The sequence below is a fragment of the Rhinolophus sinicus genome, chromosome 2 (genome assembly GCF_057876585.1).
Source record: "Rhinolophus sinicus isolate RSI-liver-muscle chromosome 2, RSI-T2T, whole genome shotgun sequence".
Lineage (NCBI taxonomy): Eukaryota > Metazoa > Chordata > Mammalia > Chiroptera > Rhinolophidae > Rhinolophus > Rhinolophus sinicus.
The window spans coordinates 121,408,490-121,435,140 of record NC_142502.1 but is presented as its reverse complement, the minus strand read 5'-3'; the positions used below and the strand labels follow the sequence as shown (position 1 = coordinate 121,435,140).

Below are 26,651 nucleotides of genomic sequence, written 5' to 3'. Positions count from 1 at the left end.
TTTACCTCTTCTTACATCCTGGATGAGCCTGCAAATGATGTGGGTATCCAGGTGTGTTCCCGGGATTGTGATCTTGCAGTTGCCGAGGAATGGAATACGAATCGGAGAGGCAAATTTAAGCAGCACACAGTTTTATTGCAAAGCGCAAGAGGAACGCTCTTTGGAGAGAGAGGGATCTGAAAATGGAATGCCCCGCAGGCTGATCTGCACTGGAGACTAAATGTCCTTGAGTCTGCAATCTTTAAGTTGTTTACCAGAAGCTGATTGCCCTCCCTCCCCAAACCCTCCAAACCTAGGCTGATGTCTTTCTTGGCTGAGTCTGCAGTTTGCTATGGTAGCCCCTCCTGCCCAGGTCCCTTCTCCACATTTTTCTGTCAGCTACTTTGAAACTGTTCTTTGGCCTTGATGTCCTCTGCTGCAATCCTGTCCCTGACTGCCTATGACTTTCTTATCTCAGTAGGGTTTGTTGAAGAAAAGCAATTTGATGAAAATCCCCCTTTCATTGGACCTGCAGGCTCCTCCCACTAGCCACAGTGGGCCTATAACAATCCATCGGAATTTTTCAGCTGAATATTCTTAGGAGCTCATAGGCCATCCAGCACTTTCTACTGTAGGTTAGCAGATGCTTGGGTCCTTTGGTTACTGGGAAAATGACATTATACCTCGGCTCTTCGTCTTCTTGAAGGAAAGACTTCAATCAAGAGACAGGGTTTGTGCAGCATAGAACAGCAAGAAGTTTATTAGTCAAAGCAAGTACACTCAGACACAGAGTGCGCTGACTCGAGAGAGGGAAGCAGCCTCACCTTGCATTGCATGAAGGCTTTTATTTCTATGGGTAGAATTGCCTCCCCCCTCCCTTCTCTTATTTCTCTTTCTCCCCCTGATGTGCCTAGTCCTCCCTTCTCTGGCTTTTAACAGCACATTCCTTTGATTTAGGGGCATGTGCAAACACACCCCTTGTTTTAGGGGCATGTGTACACACATCTCTTTGGGGTATGTGAAAACCTGGAATCCTGTTGAGCTAGTAAGTAAGGTATTGGTGGTCCTGACAAATAGGCTGTGTTCTCTGATAAGCAGAATGTCCTCTCTTCTAATGCATTTCTTTGATTTGGAGGTATGTGTAAGCCTGGAATCCTGCTGGGCAGCCACAAGAGGTCTTGACCCAAGTAGGAGCTGCAGCAAGGGGCTGCCTAACCAGGGTTAGCTAAGTTTCTCCTTCTCCTGCTCATTCCTATCTATCTACCTACCCTATCACTTTTTCTCCCTACAGGCGCTTGTTTTCCCCCTGGAGAGTCAAGTTGGTTGGTTGTTTACCTGAGACCTCAACTGTCTCATGGGTTCAAGAAAGTCATGAATTTGAAATTTGTCTAACCTTTTGTTTGAAGAAAAGGAGGGCAGAATGCTCTTTCTAGCTCTCTACACTTCCAAGATGAAAATGGAAACTTTATTACTTTTTTCACATTATAATCATCCTTTGATACCTGTTGTGGAGCTGAAATCTGCCTCCAGCATCTAACTCCTGGCCTTAGTTTCGTGTTCTGGGTGACAGATGAGGACCCTACTCTCATGACCTCATTTAACTTTAATTACCTCCTAATGGGCCCTATCTCCAAATATAGTCACATTGGGGGTTAGACTTTCCACATATGAATGTGGGGGTACACAAAGCAGTCCATACCGTGTTTTCCCCAAAATAAGACCTAACTGGACCATCAGCTCTAATGCGTCTTTTGGAGCAAAAATTAATATAAGACCCGGTCTTATTTTAATATAAGACCGGGTGTAATATAATATAATATAATATAATACCAGGTCTTACATTAATTTTTGCTCCAAAAGACGCATTAGAGCTGATGGTCTGGCTAGGTCTTATTTTCGGGGAAACACGGTAAGAAACCCTGCCATAGAGAGATTCAGAATTGCCTCAATTTACTCATTGATAAAATGGGAAATTATAGCACTTATTGCAGTGGGTTATTGCAGGGGTTAAATGAGTTAATAAACCCTAAGCACTTGGTGCTGAGTGCTATTTTGTTGCTGCTTCCATTTTTGTTATGTAGCTCTTGTGTTGTTTGAGTATCTTGATATGTCCTAATTTTTAAGCACTTACCACATACCACATATGCAATTAAATTAAACGGACCTTAACGGCCCTGGGTGAGCAGGCCGTGAAGACGAGCCTTCTGTGCAGGAACTTTGGCAGCATTGTCAGCAGTCCTGCAGACAGTGGCCTCTCCGTGGGCTGCTGACCGCATTTGCACACATGCAACATCAGCTATTTTCTCCTCAGGGAGAGCTGGGGGCTCTGAAGTCCCAGAAGAATGTGTCTCCCCACCCCGCACCTTTCTCATTGATTGGGTTGTCTTTCCTTTGGGGCACAGGACCTGAACTGGCTTACAGGCCTTGGGCTCATTTCAGCCTCTTATGAGAACCATCTTGGGAAAGTCGTTGGGAATGGGAATTAAAAGTCCATCTTCATCTTTACCGACAAAGGACTCAGTTGCAAAGATATTTAAGGAGAAGGCAGCATGCTCCTGAACCAAGGATAAATAAAAATGTCATTCTCTAAATTAAGACTGAAGTCCTTGCATTCAAGAATAATAAAAAGCACTTTCACAACCAAGGGACGGGAGAGGGGATCGTCTTCATTTATGTGGCTTCTGGCATAGGAAATGTAACATGTCCCCTTGGAAAGAATTACAACTAAACAAAGGATTGAGTAAATTACATCAAAATTGCAATTGTTTAAAATGTGTGTTGTTTATATAATGGATGCATTCCTACCAGCTACATCATTTTCATTTCTAGTATTAGAAATCAAAGAATTTTCCCTTTGTTCCCCAGTTTTGTTTCTGAAATGTTTTCTGTGTGTTGACTGCAACTGATAACAGGTTTTTAACAAATAAGTTCCAAGTTTTTTTGTCCCTTTCAGGAGTTAATACACTTAAGTGCAGTAATAGAGTTCCTTTTGTAGTTAAACCCAGAGCTGGGCAGCAAACCATTTTTTAAAGTGAAGGAATTTTTTTGTGATATAACTCCCTCTGTGTGAATTACTTGCGTACATAACTCTCAACTTAATGGAGTGTAAACGGCCTAAATTAATGAGGTGAATGAGCCCGTGGGTCTTGCAGCAGTTGTGTTCAGTGTAAGTTATTCATCATGACCTCGGTACTTTGATGGCACCATCTTAGTTTAGGCTGTCCAGCACCAAGTACTGTGAGGATAGTAAATCCTTGCACTACAATCCTTGTGTTAATATATGCGTACAAATCCTGACTGACGATAGTATACCATGGGATGCAAATTTTACCTTTAGCCAGCAGATGGCAGTGTTCAGCCGAAGTCAATTCCACTCAATAAGATTAGTATTTGGAGAGCTAAGTTTTTACTGAGCACCTACCTAACGCATTGTGCCAGGCGTTAGGGATGTAGCCGTAAACAAATCTATACTACGTGTAAGACCAGAAGGCCTGTGAATAATCTCTCAAAATTATAGATGGTGGTCCTATTGTCATATTGATGGGGGAGGTAGCAAGAACCCAGAATGATAATACAAAACAGAGATTATAAAGGTCATTAGCGTGAGTGGCAGACACATATGGTGACTTTCACTGGCAGTAAAAGTTTGTTTCAATAATGATTATAGGGAAACAATTGATTTTAGGGTCATTACTCAGACTGCTGTTTTACATCTAGGACTATGGAACCAGAGTCTCTTACCTGTATCCCTTAGGGCCAGATCTCTTTAGAACTCAGAATTTGGGGCATTTTAGAAAAGTAAAAAATATATACATATGCTATCCATTGCCTAACACTCCGGTAGAAACTGGGGAATGCTGTAATCAAACATATGCATACTTAAGTAATCAAATATATGAGAATTTATAGTATAGTTTATATACGGGGTGCCAAAACAATGTATACACATGACTCGTATTCATCTTTTGTCATTGGTATATGTTGAGTATTACAATTTTAATACAGTTTTTGCCTTTCTTAAAATGTGTATACATTTTTTTTTGGCACCCTCTGTACATGCATATGCCAGTCAAGTTTGCTTTGCCAAAAGCTCTTGGTTTTCTGAGATTTTAGACGTTGAAATGGCAGACAGGTACGATGAATCTGTGATAAATTATTCTATGACATAAAAAGAATCTACCCTAACATCTCCAAGTCCCATTCCAGTTGTGTGGAAAGTGGATCCCCAGCCTGCAGAAGCCTTGAGAGTTTGATTTCTATCTTTGTCTACAAATATGTTCAGCATTGTTGGGCCCTGAGTGTTGTCATTCTTGTATTTTTTTTTTTTAAGCAAAATGAACCAGAATTAATTTTGTTTTGAGAATTTTTAAACAGTTTCATTAGCTATTTTGAGATCATTAAGACTATTGAAATATCAGGATTGGAAATTATGATCCTAGGAAAAAAACAGTGTTTTTCTCATTATCACTCACAAATTAAACAGGCCTTGGGATTTTTGTTAAGTTTTAGCACAATTTACCAATGAAAAGCACAGTAACTAAGTAAAAGGACATTGGATCAAAACAAGCCAAGCCTGCCATTGTTGGTAATCATCCAGCCTTTGGTTGTCAAGTTTTATTTAACTTGTGAGGAAACATGTGAGGATTCTTTATTCTCTATTTTTACATGTTGTTTGTTTCAGTGGGAATGTATTCCTTTAATTATTATGTAATGGAAAATACAATGTTATGTTTCAAATGAGACGTTTTATATACTCAAGAAACTACTAGAAAGCAGTATATAATAAAGAATAACGATACCAAACAGACAAACAAAAAAACAAGAAGGGAATTTGCCATATGATGTTGGGATGCTAACGAGCTTCATACACTCTAGATTTTAAAAGATTGATTTTTAAACTTTGTTTTAATTAAAACATTAAAAACATTTTTGCCACAATTTCTTTGAGACTCTAAAAAGCAAGTTATTTCCAGGAAGTCAGGAGGATCTCCACATGAAATTGTGACAGTAGAAATAATCAGGATGAGGGAAAAAAGAATTCAGGGAGCTTGCAGAATGGAAAAACGAAACCAAACCAGTCTTAGCTGGACACACTGTGCCATCTAATACATGATTTCACAAAATGTCTGTTTGTTTGTTTCATTGTTTAGTCTTTAGGCTCTTCTCAAAAGTATTCGAAGCAGCTTACATAATCACATACAAACTAACAGGTCAAAAAGGTGTGATACAGTCAGGGGCACACAGGAAGGAACTAGGGAAGTCACGGTGGGGGAGGGGAGCGGGAATTGGGGCATAACCTTTTATCCATTGGCTTCTGAGCTTTCCAGGTTCCAAAGCGAAGAAAGAAGTCCTCACAGTGCCTGGAGAATATAAGCTCATTGAGGTTAGAGAGCACATTTCATTCACTGTCAATGTCTCAGACACAGCACTGTGTCTTAGAACAGGCACGTGGTAAATATTGGTCAAATGAATCAATATTCATAGTGTCTCCAAACACAATTCTTTTTAGCACGTAGAAATTTTCTCCTGGTCCTCATCAGGGGACACTATAGATGAAGGGACCAACATCCCAAGTAACATCTTGAAGAATAATGGGGCACATTTTCTATGGGCCTTTGACTGTGTATTCATTTATTATTTGTTCATTTAACAAACATTTCTTGACCTATTTGTTTTTAAGACATAGGGATTCAAAAACTTTCTAGAAGAGCAGGAGAATAATAAAATATGAGAAAGTGTTACAGGTTGTATAATACAGTCTCCTTGGAGATTGCTGATGGTAGCAAAACACCTAGAAAAACATGTAGTACCCAGTAGGTACTTGGTAAATATTTGTTGAATGGATTAGTGAAGAGTTAATCAGATAGATGGAAGAGAAAGGCCTTAATCAGAGGGGAACAGAATTAGTCAAAGATTCGGAGAACGGTTGCGGACCTAGGAGGGAGGATAATGTATACAGGTGTGGGGACGGCTGGGGCACTTGGTGAAAAGTTAATTTGTTGAAGTAAAGCTGAGTAAGATCTGGAAGGCTAGCATAGGGAGTTTTATATTATGTCTCCTTTGTAAATTTTTTCATCAAGAATGATCTTCATCTAGGATGTCATAGGAATGGCAGCAGTGATGTGGTCTTCTTGAGTTCTCCTCCAGAACTTACCACAAATTGAACATCTGTAACCCATCAAGGGACTCTCTGCTCATCACACAGAACAGCTAAGAGGCTCGTAGGAGGACTACTCGAAGGTGGGCAAACTGCGAGCAGGGGAAGAGGGAAGGGAGCGGTGTGGGGACGCGGCCCTCATCCGCGGCTGGGGAGACGCGGAGGCCCCAGGACACAGATCAGAGATCACAAAAGCCAGGAGGTGGGCTCTTTCTCTGTGTCCTACAGCTGATCTCTCCTGCAGAGAGAACAGTGTATCACGTGTTTGAGGCACTAACCTTAGCGGAGATCTCCAGCTGGTCCCTAGGTCAAACAAAAAAACAAAAAGCCTACCTGGGCCCCTTCCCCCACTCGCCCACAGCAATTCTACCCCCACCCTTCCAAAGTCTCAAGCTGGTCCCTAAACTGAAGAGTATGTCAGATGACAGAGGAGCTGTAGTGCTCCAGACCTGGAAAAAGCCGCTTTGCAACTGTGACCTAGGGAAGAGGCTGGGAAGAGTGTGACACTGCTGGGCTGGTAGACGGCAGACACCTCCCTTCCTAGCCCCCACCTTTTCTGGGTTGCTGCTGTGGCAGGACAATTACAGCTGCAGAGACACACACAGGCGTTAACAGCAGGGGCAGAGGCAGCTCTGGGCTTTCAGCAGCTCAGAAATCTCAAGCCCTCCACACCCCCGACGGAGGAAGTGCACAAAGACTCAGGAGACCTGTGCACAGGGAAGAAGCCCATGTCCCAGTGGCTGGCTGTGGCACTCTCAGTGCGTGTATGTGCAGGCAACAGCAGAAACTGCACTGACTTTGTAGAAACTACCAACCACACCCCATAACCCCACGCATCTAGAACTGCAGTGCCAATGTCACTCTGGGCGCCAGATGGCCAGATCTGCCTCCACAAGACGTAGAGGACTCTGTACAACAGAGGGCAACCTGCAGATTGTTTGGTCGGCTTAAGGCAAGAGCGGTGCTGCTTTTTTTTTTCTTTCCTTTTTTTTTTTTTGTATTACTATCATTTTTAGCATGTATTTTATATATATACACTTTCCCCTTTTCTCTCTTCTTTTTTCTCTTCCCTACCCTACTTTTCCTCCCTTTCCATTTTACTGTATTAATTTTGTGTGTGTGTGTGTGTGTGTGTATTTTATATTTTTGCCTGTGTTGAGTGTGGTTTATTTTTACGTGTGAGTGTATTTGGTTTTTTCTTTGTTGTTGTTGTGTTTGTTGATTTGTTTTGTTCTGAAATTGCCCTACACCAGGGCCCTACAACACACCCAGAGGCCAACTGTAGACCAAACCAGAGTATTACCGGGTTTGACCTACAAGTGACACACCCAGAGGGAATTCTCTATAGGCACAAGATCCCATAGGGGCCAAGTCTCATCTGGGCAGTCAACCCTCACGCAGCAGCTCATACGCTGTGGGCATAGCCAATTCTCACAACTAGACAGCCTGGGAGTCAATCCCACCTATTGACAAGCCAAAAGCAATTGAAGCTCAACTTTAACAGGAGAATACACACAACACAAGCGTCACCTTTGGAGCACATGCACAGGAGAATATGGAAGTGGTGCAAGTTAAATATAAAAGACACATACTACATAAGACCACCCAGCAAAGACTGAGAACCCTAGGGGAATCTACCTGATATATTGAAGCAAACACAGAGAGTCAGCCAGAATGGGAAACAAAGAAACATGTCTCAAATAAAAGAACAGAAGAAACCTCCAGAATTGGAACCAAATGAAATAGAGGTGACCAACCGATCAGAGACAGAGTTCAGAACACTGATGATAAGAATGTTTAACGAACTTAGTGACGACATAAGGAAGGATAGAGAAATCATAAAGAACAACCAGTTACAACCAAAGAATACAATAACTGAAATAAAGAACACACTTGAAGGAATGACCATTAGGTTAGATGAGGCAGAGGATTGAATCAGCGATTTAGAAGACAAGTTAGCAGAGACTACCCAAGCAGAACAAAAAGAAAAAAGAATAAAAAACAATGAAAATGGTTTAAGAGACCTCTGGGATAACATCAAACACAACAACACGTGCATCAGAGGAATACCAGAAGGTGAAGAGAGGGAGCAAGGGATCGAAAATATATTTGAAGTAATAATGACTGAAAACTTTCTTAACCTGGTGAAGGAAACTGACATACAAGCCCAGGAAGTGCAGAGAGTTCCAACCAAGATGAACCCAAACAGGCCCACACTAAGGCACATTATAGTTAAAATGGAAAAGGTTAACGACAGAGAGAATCCTAAAAGCAGCAAGAGAAAGACAGAGGGTTACATACAAGGGAACTCCTATAACACTATCAAATGACTTTTCTGCAGAAACATTGCAGGCCAGAAGGGAATGGCAGGAGGTATTCAAAGTGAAGAAAAACAAAGGCCTACAACCGAGATTGCTTTATCCAGCAAGGTTATCATTTAAAATTGAAGGAGAGATAAAGAGCTTCCCAGAAAAGAATAAGTTAAAGGAATTCATTACCACCAAGCCAGCAATACAGGAAATGTTAAAAGGGCTTCTGTAAATAGAAGAGAGATGAAAACAATCTAAGAGAGATCAGAAATACAAATAAAAAAATGGCAATAACTATGTACCTATCAATAATCACTGTACATGTAAATGGATTAAATGCTCCAATCAAAAGACATAGGGGGGTGGAGTGGATAAGAAAGCAAGACCCTTGCATATGCTGTATACAAGAGATTCACCTCAGATCAAAAGACACATACAGGCTGAAAGTGAAGGATTTGAGTAAGATATTTCATGCAAATGGAAATGAGAAAAAAGAAAGCTGGAGTTTCAATACCTATATCTGATAAAATAGACTTTAAAATGAAGAATGTATTAAAAGACAAAGATGAGCACTACATAATAATAAGGGATCGATTCGACAAGAGGACTTAACCCTAGTAAACATCTATGCACCCAACATAGGAGCACCTAAATGTATAAAACAGATATTGACTGACGTAAAGACAGAGATCAACAGTAGCACAGTCATAGTAGGGTACTTGAACACACCTCGGACAACAAGGGACAGGTCTTCCAGACAAAATCAATAAGGAAACAACAGCCTTAAATTATACATTGGATCACTTGGATTTAATCGATATTTTCTGAGCATTTTATACACAGAGCTGCATAATGCACATTCTTCTCAAGCGCACATGGAACATTTTCCAAGATAGACCACATGTTAGGCCACAAAACAAGTCTTGATAAATTTAAGAAAATTGAAATCATAACCAATTGCCTTCTCTGACCACAGTGCTATGAAATTAGAAATCAACTACAGGAAGAAAACTGGAAGACAAAATACATGGAGGCTGAATAACATGTTACTAAATAATGAATGGGTCAACAATGGGATCAAGGAAGAAATCAAAAGATATCTCGAGACAAACGGAAATGAAAACATGACGTTCCAAAATCTATGGGATGCAGTGAAAGCAGTCCTAAAAGGGAAATTCATAGCAATGCAGGCCTACCTAAAGAAACAAGAAAAATCACGAATCAAGTTTATCTTTACACTTAAGGGATCTGGAAAAAGAACAGCAAAATAAGCCCAAAGGTAGTACAAGGAAGGAGGTAATGAAGATCAGAGCGGAAATAAATGAAATAGAGACCAAAAAACAAACAAACAAACAAACAAAAAACAATATAAAAGATCAAAGAATCCAAGAGCTGGTTTTTAGAGAAGATAAACAAAATTGACAACCTTTTAGCCAGACTCATCAAAATAAAGAGAGGACCCAAATTAATAAAATCAGAAATGAAAGAGGAGAAGTGACAACAGACATCACAGAAATACAAGAGATTTTAAGAAATTACTATGGTCAACTATATGCCAACAAATTAGACAATCTGGAAAAAATGGACAATTTTCTAGAAGCATACAACCTTCGACGGCTAACTCAAGACGAAAAAAAACCTGAATAGACTGATTACCACAAGGGAAATTGAATCAATAATCAACAAGCTCCCAACAAACAAAAGCCCTGGACCAGATGGCTTTACAGGTGAATTTTACAAAACACTCAAAAAAGAATTACCACCTATTCTCCTCAAACTATTCCAAAAAATCCAGAAGGAGGGAAGACTCCCAAACACTTTTTACAAGGCCACTATCACCTTGATCCCCAAATCAGACAAAGGCATTGCAAAACACGATACAGGCCAATATCCCTAATGAACATAGATGAAAAAATCCTCAATAAAAGATTAGCAAACAGAATTCAGCCATACATTAATAAGATCATACACCATGATCACGTGGGATTCATTCCTGGTATGCAAGGGTGGTTCAACATCCGCAAATCAGTTAATGTGATACACCACATTAAAAAATGAAAAATAAAAATCATATGACCATATCAATAGATGTAGAAAAATCATTTGACAAAATCCAGCAGCCATTTATCATAAAAACTCTTAAGCAAGTGGGAATAGAGGGACCATATCGCCACATAATAAGGGCAATATATGATAAACCCGCAGCTAATATCATACTCAATGGGGAAAAGCTAAAACCATTCCCCTTAAGATCAGGAACAAGGCAAGGTTGCCCACTTTTTCCACTTCTATTCAACATAGTACTGGAAGTTCTAGCCACAGCAATCCAACAAGGAAAATAAATAAGGGTATCCAAATTGATAAGGAGGAAGTAATATTGTCATTATATGAAGGTGATATAATACTATATAGAGAGAACCCTAAATACTCCACCAAAATACTATTAGAACTGATAAATGAGTTTAATAAAGTAGCAGCATACAAAATTAATATTCAGAAATCAGTTGCATTTGTATATACCAATAATAAAATATCAGAAGGAGAAATTAAGAAAACAGTCCCATTTACAATTACTTCAAAGACTATAAAATACCTAAGAATAAATTTAACCAAAGAAATAAAAGATCTGTACTCAGAAAATTATGACACTGAAGAGAGAAATTAAAGAAGATACAAATAGATGGAAACACATAACATGCTCATGGATAAGAAGAATATAGTTAAAATGTCCATACTGCCTAAGGCAATATACAGATTCAACGCAATTCCTATCAAACTACCAAGGACATTTTTCACAGAAATAGAACATACAATCCTAAAATTTGTATGGAACCCTAAAAGACCCTGGATAGCCTCAGCAGTCTTGAGAAATAAGAACAAAGTGGGAGGTATAATGATACCTGACATCAAATTATACTACAAGGCTACAGTAATCAAAACAGCATGGTACTGGCATAAAAACAGACACATAGATCAATGGAACAGAATAGAGAGCCCATAAATAAATCTATGCCTATATGGTCATTTAATCTACGACAATGCAAGCAAGAATTTATGGTGGGATGAAGACAGTCTATTCAATAAATGGTGCTGGGAAATCTGGACAGACACATGCAAAAAAATGAAGCTGGACCACCACCTTACACCATATACGAGAATAAATTCAAAATGGATTAAAGACTTAAATGTAAGATCTGAAACCATAAAACTCTTAGAAGAAAATATAGGAAGAAAGTTTACAGACATTACCTGGAGTAAGATTTTTACTGATATATCAAGGGAAGGGAAGTAAGAGAAAAAATAAACATGTGGGATTACATCAAACTAAAAAAAATTTTTCACAGCAAAGGAAACCATCAATAAAACAAAAAGGGATCTACTGAATGGGAGAAGATACTTGCCAATGATATACTCGATAAGAGGTTAATACCCAATATTTATTAAAAAATCTCAACTCCAAAAAAACAATGCAATTAAAAAATGGACAGACGACATGAAGATACATTTTTTTAAAGAGGACATACAGATGGTAGATATATGAAAAAATGCTGAATCTCACTAATCATTAGAGAAATGCAAATAAAGACCACAATGAGATACCACCTCACCCCAGTCAAAATGGCTATCATCAATAAATCAACAAACAACAAGTGCTGGTGAGGATGTGGAGAAAAGGGAACCCTTGTGCACTGTTGGTGGGATTACAGATTGGTGCAGCCACTATGGAAAATAGTATGGAGGTATCCCCAAAACAAAGTGGAACTACCTTATGACCCAGCAATTCCACTCCTAGGTATCTATTTAGAGAAATCCAAAACTCTAATTCAAAAAAATTTATGCACCCCTATGTTTATTGCAGCACTATACACAATAGCCAAGACATGGAAACAACCTAAATGCCCATTAGTAGACGACTGGATTAAGAAACTGTGGTACATTTATACAATGGAGTATTACTCGGCCATGAATAAGAATGAAATCTTACCATTTACAACGATATGGATGGACCTAGAGAACATTATGCTGAGTGAAATAAGTCAGACAGAGAAAGACAAATACCATATGATCTCGCTTACATGTGGAATCTAAAGAAAAGAATAAATGAACGAACTAATCAGAAACAGTCTCAGAGACATAGAGGGAAAACTGAGGGTTGCTAGGTGGGAGGGGGGATGACGATAAGGGGGAAGGTGAGGGGATTAGAAAGCACAATCAGTAACCACAAGATTGCCACGGGGATACGAAATTCAATTTTGGGAATGTAATCAATAATGTAAAGATTTTGTAGGGTATCCGGTGGACACTTGTCATATTAGGGAGACCACCTCAGGGATGATGTAGATGTCTGATTATTGCACTGTACACCTGAAGCTGAAGCTGAACAATAATGAATATCAACTATAATTTTATATATATATACATATATACATATATACATATATACATATATACATATATATGTATATATATGGTTCCAAAAGTGGAGTACAGCATTAGGAATAGAAACAGTGAAAATGTAATGGCTGTGTGTGATGTTAGAGGGATAGTAGATTGGGGATGGGAGTTATCACTTTGTGAGGGAAATAAATGATAAATGTCTAACTATTACATTGTTTTGTACACCTGAAACTAATAAAAAAAAGCTAAAATATAATAAATTAAAAAAGATGATCTTCATCTAGAGGCAGGATAGAAAGAAGCCTAATATATGATGCAGCAACTCATTTGACACATTTCATCTTACCTGATCATCCTCTAAAACGTTCCCATTTTCCAGATTTAAAAAACAAAAACAAAAACCTGAGGCTCAGAGATTTGAATGATTTGCTCAAGATCACTTATCTAGACAGAAAACTCCCACTCTTCTTAATTCAGTGAAATCCTAATTCTGAAAGGTGTGGGGCAGGGAGCTGGTACCTGCAGTTCCTCTTCTTGTCCCCAGGTTCTCCTTGTCCAGGAGGATCACTCCTAAGTACCCACTCAGAACCTTGCCTCTTCATTTAACTTTGGGGGCACAGAGAATTCAAAGTTGAAAATTGTAACAGAGATAAGTGGTGACATTTAGGATATAAACATAGACATAAAACCCATAAATTGTTGTGAATTGCCTTTAGCAGTGAGACCCCATGCAGATCTCTTTACCTCTGGCCTTTAAAATAATTTTTTTTCAATTACAGTTGACATTCATATTATATTAGTTTCCAGTATACACCATAGTTGTTAGACATTTATATAACTTACAAAGTGATTGGCCTAGTGCCCACCTGGCATCCTACATAATTATTATGATATTATCGACTATATTCCCTATGATGTACTTGACATCCCTGTGGGTTTTTGTAACTACCAATTTGTATTTCGTAATCCTTTCACCTTTTTCACCCAGCCCCACAAACCCCCTCCCATCTGGCAACCAATTTGCTCTCTCTATCTATGAGTCTGTTTCTTGTTTTGTTTGTTATGTGTTTTAGATTCCACATACAAGTGAAATTATATGGTATTTGTAGTTTCACGGACTTATTTAACTTAGCATAATATGCTCTAGGTCCATCCATGTTGTCGCAAATGGTAAGATTTCAGAATGGCTTTCATCAAAAAATCAACAAACAGCAAGTATAGGTGAGGATGTGGAGAAAAGGGAACCCTCGTGCACTGTTGATGGGATTGTAGATTGGTGAAGCCACTGTGGAAAACAGTATGGAGGTTCCTCAAAAACTTGAACTAGAACTACCATATGACCCAGCAATTCCACTTCTGGGTATTTGTTTGAAGAAACCCGAAACATTAATTCAAAAAGATATATGTATGCCTGTGTTCATTGCAGCATTGTTTACAGTAGCCAAGATATGGAAGCAGCCTAAGTGCCCATTCATAGACAAGTGGATAAAGAAGATGTGATACATCTATACAATGGAGTATTACTCGGCCATAGAAAAGAATGAAACCTCTGGCCTTCTTCATGTGACCAAGAACATCTTTAACTCCTGCCACCAAGAAGACTTTTAGATGCTAAACTTCCCGACTGGGAGAGTGGACTGCCACAGAGAAACTGGGCATTTCATATTCTGAATACTGAATACTTAGTTGTATTTAAGATGTTTAACATGCTGAGGATGGTGTTGCCACGTGATAGATGCTCATCAGTATTGGTTATTATTATTCAACTCGGTCTACATTTTTTTTAAAGATTTTATTGGGGAAGGGGAACGGGACTTTATTGGGGAACAGTGTTTACTTCCAGGACCTTTTTTTCATTGTTCAATCTTAGTTGCAGGAGGTGGAGCCCACCATCCCTTCCGGGGCTCGAGGAGTTGAACCGGCAACCTTGTGGTTGAGAGCCCACTGGCCCATGTGGGACTCGAACCAGCAGCTTTGTTAGGAGCATGGGGATCCAACCGCCTGAGCCACTGGGCCGACCCCTCAGTTTACATTTTTGACATTCAAGCTCTCCCATAGGTTTGAAGTTGAGACACCTTGCCTACGAGTTCTGACAATTAGGTTTGCGAACTTGCCACCATGCGTTTACATTGACAGCACTGTACAAACAGTTCAGTAAGGTTTCCTAACCTTTGTGTATTCGTGTCAATGTGTGGTAGTGTTCGTGTCAATGTGTGGTAGTGTCTTGCTGAATGGAGTTCATTATTGTTGCATGTTTTTGTGTACCATAGCGAGAATGTCTGAGCTTGAATTAGAGTAATGAACAAACATTAAATTTCTTGTTAAACTTGGCAAGAGTGGAAGTGAAATCAGGAACATCTTAGTCCAAGTTTGTGGGGATAGTGCTAAGAAGAAAACGACAGTGTACAAATGGATTAAACGTTTTTCTGAGGGGAGAGAACTCATCACTGATGAAAGGAGGTCAGGGCGGCCAGTAACGAGCAGAATTGATGAAAACATTTCAAAAATTTATCTAATTGTGCATCAAAATCATTGGCTGACTATGAGAAGCATAGCAGACCAAGTAAACATCAATAGAGAACAGTAATGAAAAACTTAACTGAAAATCTTGGCATGAGAAAAGTATGTGCAAAAATGGTCCTGAAGGAGCTCACCAAGGAATAGCAGTAAAATAGAGTCGAAGTTTGCCAAGACCTTTTGGAGAGGCAAGACGATGTCTTGGGCTATGTTATCACTGGTGATGAAACATCAGTGTACCAATAGTGCACAATGCAAGTCGGCCTATTCTCCATGACCAAAAAAGTTCTGTCAGTCCAAATCAAGATTCAAAATGATGCTGCTAATCTTTTTTTATATCAGAGGGATGATTCATTATGAATTTGTACCAAATGGATAGTTAACAAAGTTTACTATTTGGAAGTGCTGAAAAGGCTGTGTGAAAAACACAAAAACTACCTGAACTTTTCGCCAACAATTCATGGCTCTTGGATCATGACAATGCACCAGCTCACACTGCACTGTCTGTGAGGGAGTTTTTAGCCAGTAAACAAATCACTGTATTGGAACACCCTCCCTACTCACCTGATCTGGCCCCCAATGACTTCTTTCTTTACCTGAAGATGAAGGAAATACTGAAAGGAAGACATTATGATGACATTCAGGACATCATAGGTAATACAACGGCGGCTCTGATGGCCATTCCAGAAAAAGAGTTCCAAAACTGATTTTAAGGGTGGACTAGGCACTGGCGTTGGTGCATAGCTTCCCCAGGGGAGTACTTCGAAGGTGACCATAGTGATACTCAGCAATGAGGTATGTAACACTTTTTCTAGGATGAGTTCGCGAACTCACTTGTCAGACCTCATATGCTTGTGGCCTTGCAGATTCAGTGTGGTAATCAAAGAATCAAACATAGATTCTGTGTTCACATAAGAGACAGGTATGTTCAATAGCAATGGAGCTGCTTTTGATATAGGATTATTGTGAGTTGAGGTTGGTGCTTAGGTATGTCTGTCTCTCCTCATCTGGCCTTTCACTAGAAGAGAGGGTGAAAGTGAAAAGAGAACCTACGGCAGAATTTGTAAAGAGATCATGAGAACACAGCAGCTGTTTAACAATCTTCCTGGTGCATAGACAACTTCCTTGGCTGCTGAGAGAACTTGGGGGAGAGATACTGAATGGCTGTTAGAAATATTTTAGAATCATGGAAAATTAGAGGAATTTCACATGACGGGCAAAGGGTCCAATTTTCTAAAGAAGATACTTTTTGATCGCTGGATGGTAAGTTCCATTTCATTTCTCAGTAAGAGTCCAATGTAGATTTAAAAAAAACAAAATGGTTTGTGAGCAGAGAAAGCACACATCCTGATAAATTCTGCGTCTCCAACTTTCACAATAAACAGGCCAGGCCAGATCAGGGTCATTTCTTTTGGGAGGGATTGCCAGTTGGATAGCTCAGGGAGTCGTATATTTGTACCTCAGCCAAGAGTCCTAATACAAATTGATTTTTATTTTATTTTAGTGCCTGTTATGTGTCAAACACTATAATAAGCACTGGCAATAATTGAGCTAAAGGATTTCAGCTTCATAATTTCAAAGTATTCAATAATATTTTTCTCAAATAGATGCTCATGAAAGAATGGTTGAAATAATTAGGTACTTTAACAAGTGATGTAATAAATATGCATTTTTATAATATTTATACATTTTTGGGTACAGCAAAAATGGTAAGATAATGTTACTATATGGGCCTAGTCCAGAAAGATGATTTTTTGTGTGTGACAAAGACAGAAATTGAAATGAGTTGTAACAGTAACAAAGTCCTACACTCTTTACTACTTGTTTTAAAAATCTAGTTATTTCTTTGTGTGCATGTTTGTGAATGTGTGTATTAAAGATTTAGTATTATGCATAAATTTTTACCACACACCATTGATGTGTAAATAACATAAATAAAACCTTCCTAAAATTCTTCCCCCTCCCCAAACAATAGCGTTGTCACCTACAACCACTATTGCACAACCACCACCACACTAAGCCTGGGAGAGGGCTGTGTAGGTGAGCAGGAGAATGTGCCTAAGATGGCGAGATGCTCTGTAAAACCTCTGGGTGCTTCATTCTAATGAATTATTTTATCCCCAGTACCTCAGGAATTCCTCAAGGTCAGGGCCTGTATATTGTAACCTTAGTATCTGATAGAATGGACCCTCACAAGTTCTCAATAAACACTTTTTGAAAATGTGTTTCCCTCCCCCCTCAAAAAAAAATCCTTAATTTGATCTGATATTGCATTCATTATAGAATAACATCTGTATTCATTTTCTATTGCTGCTGTATCAAATTGGTTGCTTAAAACAACACAAATTTACAATCTTAAAAGTCTAGATGTCAGAAAGCCCCCAAATCTAGGTGTTGGTAGGGCCGCATTTCTTCCTGAAGGCTCTCAGGGAAAATCTGTTTTCTTTCCTCTTCCAACCTCTAGAAGCTACCCACATTCCTTGACTCGTGGCCACCTTCCATTTTCAAACCAGTTACTCTTTGACCCTTTGTCTGGGAAGAGTCTCTTCTTTTAAGAATTCATGTGATTACATGTCCCCTACCTGTGTAATCCAAGATATTGCCATATAAGTTAAAGATTAGGCTGTTGACATCTTTGGGAGGCCATTATTCATAGCATCCCAGTAAGAAAAGTGGTGGTACCGGGTTCTTAAACTATACCAAGAATACTTGACTATGCCTCACTTCAATTTCAGTACTTGGAATTGTATCCAGAACAGCAAGGAGATTTGCAGTTGTGCCAGTCTAAGGGATGTTTAAAGGACCAGGGTTACTTCAAAATATCAGAAAGTTCTGCATATGTTCAATCTCAGAAGGTAGAACATGATTAATACTAGAAACTTTAGGGAAGCGGTGCTTGGCAGAAATGAAGGCGGAGCTGTGTGGACATAATTGATTTCCTTAAATCCAATAGGCTCAAAATGTCTTGGATCAATGATGTGGGGAGTCTTGTAAAGGAGATTTGGGCGTTAGGTGAGGGATCAGCTGAGATGGAGTCTTGAATCCCATTTAACCCTCAGTCACTGATTCTGTGACTTCGAATTCATGACCTGTGGGCACCTCTGAGTGCAGGTGGCTGGAGCTGGCCAAGGCCCTACATCCTTACTGGGGAGGCATCTTTTTGTCCTTGCCAAATACACATCTAAAGTTGTGTGCTACGCCAAACAAAAAAAGTGGTGAAGGAAGCTGGTAGGGTTCAGATGCCTCGTTAGATAGAACATGCAGTGACTCATGTTGCTATTGAGAATATACAACCAGTAGCCATGGGCACAGTACAAGTTTTGAAATATTACACAGATACTTAAAAAATACTGTCTAGGATATTAAGACATGAAAACAAATTCTAGAGTCAAGGCATGAATAAATTCATTGCTCTTAGGTGGCTTAGATGGGTATCAAGTATGACTCATCTTTTGAGGAAATTACATACTTATAATAAAGAAAACAGAGGAAAGAGTAGACCAGATTCTTTCATCTTAATCCAGAAAACAATATATTTTTGAGACTTTTTTTTCATCAGTCCCATTTGGGATGATCATTTGGAATAACCTGTACAGGATCTGGGAGCTGCTGTGGAAAGTGCCGTTTTTATGTCAGTAGTGTGTGCTGCATTGCATAAAAGTACTTTTTAATATTTTAAATAGTTTACGTTACCATATTCTTGATCTTTTCAGTACACATCTGGATGTCTAGGTTATAAACCTGAACTGTACTTGGTGTTATGTTAGACCTTTGACCCACAAATTATTTTCCACCCCAGAAACATTCAAAAGGAATTAAGAAATTAATTACAACTTCAATCATAGTCAAGAGAAGTCTTTATGGTTCTTCATAGCTGCAATTCGTATATCTTCAAAGAAAGGCTTTAGTGTCTCCGTGGTTGTAATGTCATTCTAGACTAAGAGGAGCTTGTTCAGACACTGAAGACTTTGGGGCCAATACTGTCGATGGCTTTAGACCATTCCATCTTCTTTCCACTTCTATGGATTACCCAACAGCAATAATGATCATTATAGCCAGCTTCTGATATTCCTCTACAGTCAGGGGAAGGTCAGCTATTTTTTGATCCCCACGGGAGAGAGACAGCTCCTCAATCAGTTTCCTAAAATAGCTGGCCATTCTCAGCTGCTGGGCTGGAGTCCCTCCAGGGGTGAGCAGAGGGAATACAATCCACCAGCTGGTTCTGAGTGAGAAGCCACCAAAACACAAGCTAGGAGAGGCTTCTCAAGAAGATTCTGCCTACTCAAAACTGCTCATTCTTTTTGTTGTTGAGAAGCTAGGTGTCTGCCATTTTTTAATTTCTTATTTGAAGGGAAACCAGTGAATTGAAAATGAAACTAAATGTCGCCATCTTCTTTGGAGCTCTCTTTGGTGCTTTGGGGGTTTTACTCTTTTTGGTGGCTTTTGGATCGGATTATTGGCTTCTGGCAACTGAAGTGGGGAAGTGTTCAGGTGAACAGAATGTGCGTTTCTTTTTCAAAGTATTGATATATTTGGTATCCTCTTGAAATCAGAGAATAGTAGTGGAGTGGCTATTACTTCATAGAAGAGATGTGTAGAAAGCTACTGATCATTATTATTGGGACCAAATACATTGCTTCAAAAATTTTAGTGGATGGAATAATTTAATTATGTTCCTTGTGTTGACAGCAAGTTACTTCACTTGTGTTCTGTGCAGATAGAGAATGTCACTTTCCACCATGAAGGATTCTTCTGGAGATGTTGGTTTAATGGGATTGTGGAAGAGAATGATTCCAATATCTGGAAGTTCTGGTACAGTAAGTGCAATTTCACTTTTATCTCCCCCCTGTCTTTAAAAGAAAAAATGAACAGTTTCTTATTTAGTACACATCATTTACAGAGTAGGATTGAATGCTTAGTTGTAGAATCCAACAGGGTGTTTGCAAAGGGCTCATGAAGTGACTCCTTTTCAATAAGTAGAAATAGCTATAGCAATAATTACTTTATCTAATATAAAGTAGAAGTCTGGATATTTATGGTAAAACTGAATTTTTCGCTGTTTCCTTTCTCATATTTTAAATACACTAACCCTAACACAACACATATTATTTATAGTATTTTTTGAGTGTCTGTTTCTGCTACATTGCAAGTAAATGTTTTTATGTTTTTTAAAATCCAGAAATAGAGATGTATTATTTCATTATTCATGGCTTCAAAGTTTAAAAAATTCTTTTTTTTAAAAATAATGAGCATTAATTACCAGCTGTGGCAGATGAAAGCTTGTTCTATTTGGGCTTCAACCAAATTTGTGGGCAATATCAAGAAATGCCTTGCTTTTGATGTTTGCATTCTCTCAGAAACTTTCAAGTTCTTTTTGAAGTAGAAAAGCTTCTTAAAAATATGATGCATTCTTTCAACTATATTCACTATATTGTACTAATCTTTGAAAATCAATTCATTGAAAACAGCTAGCCTTTATCTTATTGTATCGAATGAAGAAAAGAACTATTTAGTACCCTAAGGTTTATTGTGGTTTAAAATTATTAGTCTCCTTATGAAATCTTACTGTGATAAATCAAAGCATGATATTTACACAATAGTCAAGATTGTGGAATATGTAATAAAAATATGAGCTCATGGGAGACTTAAGCAAGCTGATGATAAGTTGGCGTATCTAAAAGGAACAAAGTAACAATGAAATGGCATTTTGAGAAGAATATTTGAAAGACTATCTTATAGTCGTTTCGGGGGGTGGGGGATAAGCATGCAATGTGTCAATAAAAATTATTTAGACTTTGGTAAAGTGGATAAATCAGACTGTGCAAGAGAACGATTTTGCCAAGGATTTAGAGAAAGGCAGAATATTTCACTCCTTAAAATGTCCACAATGAAATTTTCAAGTTTTCAAACAACATGAAAGTTCTTTTCTTGTGGCTTCTTCAAATGCTAAAAATATATTTGAATTGTTAACTTGTATGATCTGTCATTTCCATTTTTCCACCAAACAATAGTATTTAGAAGACATTTTATGTTAATTGGAACTGATCAATGTTGAATCTAATTGTATTAGATTTTCGGAAGAATTATTTTTTGGATACTTACTATGTGCTAGGCATTATGTTAGGAACTGGAGCATATGGTTCTGAAAATAAGAGAAATGTGATGCCTTCAATTTTAAGGTGATATTAAGGGCATTGAATTACCTCATGGGCTAGATGTTTTGGATAAATCCACTTTCCAGGTTCTTTGTGCTTCCCAGTGTGAGTTTTTTAGAAAGTCTACCCCACTCACTCAACAATTTGTTGATCTAACCTGAGGTTTTATTTAGCTTGTGTACCCCCCGGCCATGTATTTTTCTTTTATTGGGAATGAGTCTTCACTCAGCTCCTCAATAACAGATTACCACTGTTTTGGTTTCCTTCCCAGCCAATCAGCCGCCATCCAAGAACTGCACGCATGCTTACCTGTCACCATATCCCTTCATGAGAGGCGAGCACAACTCTACCTCCTATGACTCTGCAGTTAGTAAGTACCACTGTCCTCACAATGCCTCTGAGAGGAACATGTCTTTTCTGACAGATGCCCCCCCAAAAATTGTTGAGGGCAATTAAAAAATAACTTAACATCTATAATTTCAACATTTTTCTCTTATATCAACCTGTTATGTACAAAAGAAGAGGATATCATTTTTAACTCACCACTTAGAATTCTAGCAGAATACAACTTTTGTCTAAGAGTAAAGCCATTATAATTTACTTGCTACTTGTAAAGGTAATTTTGTAAGTGCATTTTCTGATGTGGAAATAGTGATGTTCATTAGGCAGAACTGCTTTTTCAGGGTTTAACTGACCTGCAAACAGTCTGAGAGTTGAAAATATTGTAGTAAACACCTTGCTTTGAAAACATTTTTTTGCAGGTGTTACAAATAAGATTATGCTACAAAAGGACTGAACTTTGTTGTGTGTGATAGCCCATAGAAGGATAGTCAGATGTCATTACCTGGCTTCTCTTGTATTTTCATACTGTTTTTCATAAGTACTGTAGAAAGTACTTAAACTTAGCTTCTATGGAAAGTACATAAGATAGTATAGTACTTATAGCACGTAAGTCTAGTGTTATAGAAAGTACATAAGCTCAATATGTCAGCTTTATTCTCAGCTGGTTTCATGAAGTTTTTAGTAAAGGATGGTTATCCTAATCTTAAAATGTAAGGGGTGGTATAGAATTTGCCAATGTCATAAGCAGAGCCAAAAATATTATCAAAGAGAATACCTAATATATTTAATGCCCTGAATAGCCTTATACTAGGCAGTATTCTCCAGAGACTCAGTAGGAGATATATAGGAGAGAGATATTGAGGGAGTGCTTCCAAGGCATTGGCTTGTGTGGTTGTGGGGGCTAGCAAGTCTGAAATCTGTAGGACAGGCCTGCGGGCTGGAGATTCAGGTAAGAGTTGATATCGCAGTCTTGAATCTGAACCTGGGAACTCTGGTAGAATTTCTGTGTTGCAATTTTGAGGAGAATTCCTTCTTCTTCTTCAGAAAACCGTGGTCTTTGTTCTTAAAGCCTTCAACTGATTGAGTGAGGCCCACCCCCTTTGTGGAGGCTCCTCTGCTTTCCTTGTAGCCAAATGCTTATAAATGAGAATCACATCTACCAGTTACCTTCACAATAGCATCGAAACCAGTGTTTGGCCTAACAACTGGGCACCGTAGTCTAACTAAGTTGACACCTAAAATTAACCATCACAGAACTTCCATCATTCATCCATTTTTTTCCATCTTTCTATAGCATATATATTTCCATACATTGTAATTTTCTTTTATATTTGTCAAAGGATGTAGCATTTGCTTATATCACCTCAGTACTATGACATTTAATGGAGCGATGGGAGGTCCCTATAGGAAAAGAGGTGAGCTGATCCGCGGCTGTGCTTGTCCACCTGGGTTGCTTGTTACAGCACAGTCTAAAGGGCTGTGACTGTTGGTCTTGAAAATGTGCGCAATGTGGCTGGTCATTCCCATTAAAAACCGCGTGACTTACCTCATTCACGTTTGTGAAACTCTCACATTGTGTACGATGTGGACCCCGCTCACTGCTAGGAGATGAGATGGTACAAGGTAGAGTGCCATAAACCATTTTATGTTACAAAAAGCTACAAAAAATATCCTTTCTCGAACATTCTTACTTTTATAAAATGAACTAAGAAGTAGTACAGGGTTGGCTTTCTAGAACATTATTAGCTGTTTGCATAAACGTTAGTATTGTTGTTGCTGATATTCATACATTGAGGTCCTGTGATGAGGTAGATATTGTAGGCACCATGTATTTTAAAATTCATCCACATATTTGAAAAGTCTGCACCTCAAAGAGATAGTAGAAAACTTGAAAAACAAGGTAACATAATCTGTGCATAATAATTATGGAGATGGATAGTAAATGCATGTCAGAAAAATTATACAGCAATTACACTTAGAATTATTATGTAGCACTGTGGATAATTACTGTGTCATTTTGGGGGGGCGCTGAGGGGATCTAACGACAAAACCATATTCCGTTTCTTTAAAAATCATCAAACTCCTTTTTGGCACACATATTTTATGGCATTCATTCACTTTAAGCAACTTTATCAACCACTTTAAGTAAAAATTACTGAGATGGGAAGAATTATGTCCTACAACAGAGATAGTATATACATATTCCATTTATCTTCATGATATTATACAGTGATACCTGATATTATATTCGGGTGATTTTTTTTTATGTTTTACTTTATCCAAGAGAAGGACATAAATTTCATCAAAAGGATTCTACCTGCCGGAAAGTGTTTCCTAGTCACTGAGGCCACACAGGCTTCACTAGACTCCAGAGCTACTCTTTACCGTCACGTAGCTTCATAGTTTTCAGGCATTATACATTTGCCAATTTATCTTGGGTAAATTTAAAGTATTGTTTGTAAAGCCTGATGTATCCTGCCTGGCAAATTATTGGTAAAATAGTTTGTATTCTCCTCGGTTTTTACAGTCACAGTTGACCAATATTGAAATCAGTGAACATGATACAGTGATATGTGATTTTTCTGGAAAGACTTTTAAATTCCTTGGATGTTACTGATTAAATGATTCTATTTCACAATAAGGAAACTGAGCCAGAGACTCAGAGAAGTCACATGACTCTGTCTTCACACCGCTGATCATTGCCAGAACTGATGCAAAGCTTCAAGTCTCTGTGTTTTGTTTATTAATAATCTTATAAACTGTAGTAAATGAAAAGGCTATTTTAGTGCTTGCAATTAAAACTTTTTAAGTATAAGTCTCTTAGTTGAATCTCAATGAAAAAATAAATTAAACTTATGTTAGCTTTTCCTGCCTTCCTTATCTGATCCTGACCTGTGTATACAGTCAGGTCTAATTCAGTGTTTCCTTTAATTTTTTAAGTTCAAATATATTATCTAAAATCCAGTTATGCTCAAATTAAGTTATTGAGTTGTTGCCCAAGCCTAGGGGGGTGATACAATTCTCAGAATTGTTTTTTGTGGTAGGATTGTATACTTGGAAGTCCATTACATAATTCCATTACCTTTTGATATCTGTCAGTTTTTGATATCTGATAGATTTTCTGGTTTGTTTCATGCTTAAGCTCACAGTCCATTTATTTAGTATCACTTGATAATGATGTGCTGGACATAGATTAATTTGCAAGATAATTCAACCCATGAGTAAACGAATTATTTCTTTTTGATGTCCCCCTAGCCTTTGGCCACACCTCCATCTCAAAATGCTCATTATACTTAACTGTAATTGTTGCTTTACCTCAGTTTCTTCCTTTTTTATTGCAACTCCCTATAGGCACAGAATGTAACCTATTCATAGTTATATCCCCAGAATTTAGAATGGTACCTAGTACTTAGTAGATGCTTAAATATTTGTATAGAATGACAATGCAAACATTGCAGATAGTATTTTCATCAGGTAATTGTTGTAATTTTAGTTTGTCCAAGTGAAAAATTTTCAAAACTAAATCTCATAATTGGCTTTCTTCTTAAGCAGAATATATTGAACATAATTTCACCTTCTCTTGATGTGTTGGAACAAACACATACACAGGCTGGCCACCATGACCTTCGTTGGGTTCCTCAGAATATGTATTTGTCCTCTTGCCGCTGGGCCTTTGTATGTGCCATCCCTCCTCCCCAAAAGTTACTTCTCTCTTTCCAACCTCCTCCTTTCATTTCCCTAACAAAGCAGGTCTATGCCTCCAGCGAGTTCAAACTTCAGATTTCTAAAGAAGCCTCCCTTGCCAGCCCGCTACCCCACTCATACTTGCACTAGACCAGATTCTCCTGTATAAAACCCATGCTTTAATTTGATCATTAATAACATAGATGTTAATTATTTACTTGTGTAATATTTTGTTCATGTATTTCCTTCCCAATTCAACTCCGAGTTCCTACAGTGGTCTTTTATGTTTGGCTCACCAAACATAAAAGGATTGTATCTGCTGAATATGTTTGGTGGAATGACTGTTTCTTAGAAGTCTTCATTAGCAGACTGTACCGTGGCACTAACACTAATGTCCTAAGTAATTATTGATATATGTAGGCATGTTTTAAAACTTTACTAAATGGACTTAGATTACTCTTAAAATTTTTTATTCATGCTTTTTGTAGTTTTTATATTATGTATTTTGTAGTTTTTATATTATGTTTTAGGCCTTCACCATTGTTTTCACATGTCAACTGTCCTTTGCTTTTATGTTCAGTGTTTGTTTATTTAGTATTCCATGTAGGTCTTTTTCTTCCTTCACCCTTATAAAATAAATGTGGGGTGAAGTGAGTGATACAAGACTAGAGTCAGGAAAGCAGTGAGGCAAGATATTATTTGTCAGCCACACATTAGGCTGTAAGTAACAGAAAACAGACAGTAGCTGCAAAATAAGGGAGGTTTTTCTCCCATGATAAGAAGTTCAGAGGCAGCTGCCATAATGAGGCTATCGGGAACACAGGCCTTTCCACATTTTCTCCTCAGCAGGTGGACAGTCGCTATCTTGTTCTTCCATCTTCAGAAGAGCAGAAAAGTCCCTAGAATTCTTCAGTTGATTTCTAACAATGCTTTCTTCATCAGAACCGTGTTACATGGTCTCTGTTAGGCTGGGACATGGAGTTGGTGGTTTTCTAGCTTCTGGACTGGAGCAGGAGAAGGGAGAAGGGCTGGGAGTGAGTGTTGAGTGGATCAACCTGAAGGATCCTCTTCAGGGGAATAGTGTCAAATCCTGCCCGTGAGTCACTGGGG

The 26,651-nt window shown here is 38.4% G+C and overlaps 1 protein-coding gene across 2 annotated transcripts in view; it reads left to right on the top strand.

Moving 5' to 3' along the window:
* The window catches only part of TMEM182 (transmembrane protein 182), a 90,264-nt gene that overhangs the window by 15,439 nt on the left and 48,174 nt on the right, over positions 1 to 26,651 (top strand). Inside the window, exons 1-3 of one of the 2 annotated variants that reach the window (XM_019753802.3) lie at positions 19,559 to 19,862; positions 20,078 to 20,177; positions 21,787 to 21,885. In XM_019753802.3, the coding sequence (XP_019609361.1) occupies positions 19,731 to 19,862; positions 20,078 to 20,177; positions 21,787 to 21,885 (331 nt within the window). In that variant the 5' untranslated portion in view covers positions 19,559 to 19,730. Of the gene's footprint in view, positions 1 to 19,558; positions 19,863 to 20,077; positions 20,178 to 21,786; positions 21,886 to 26,651 lie in introns of those variants that run through there. The other variant, XM_088795998.1, reaches the window with a different exon arrangement.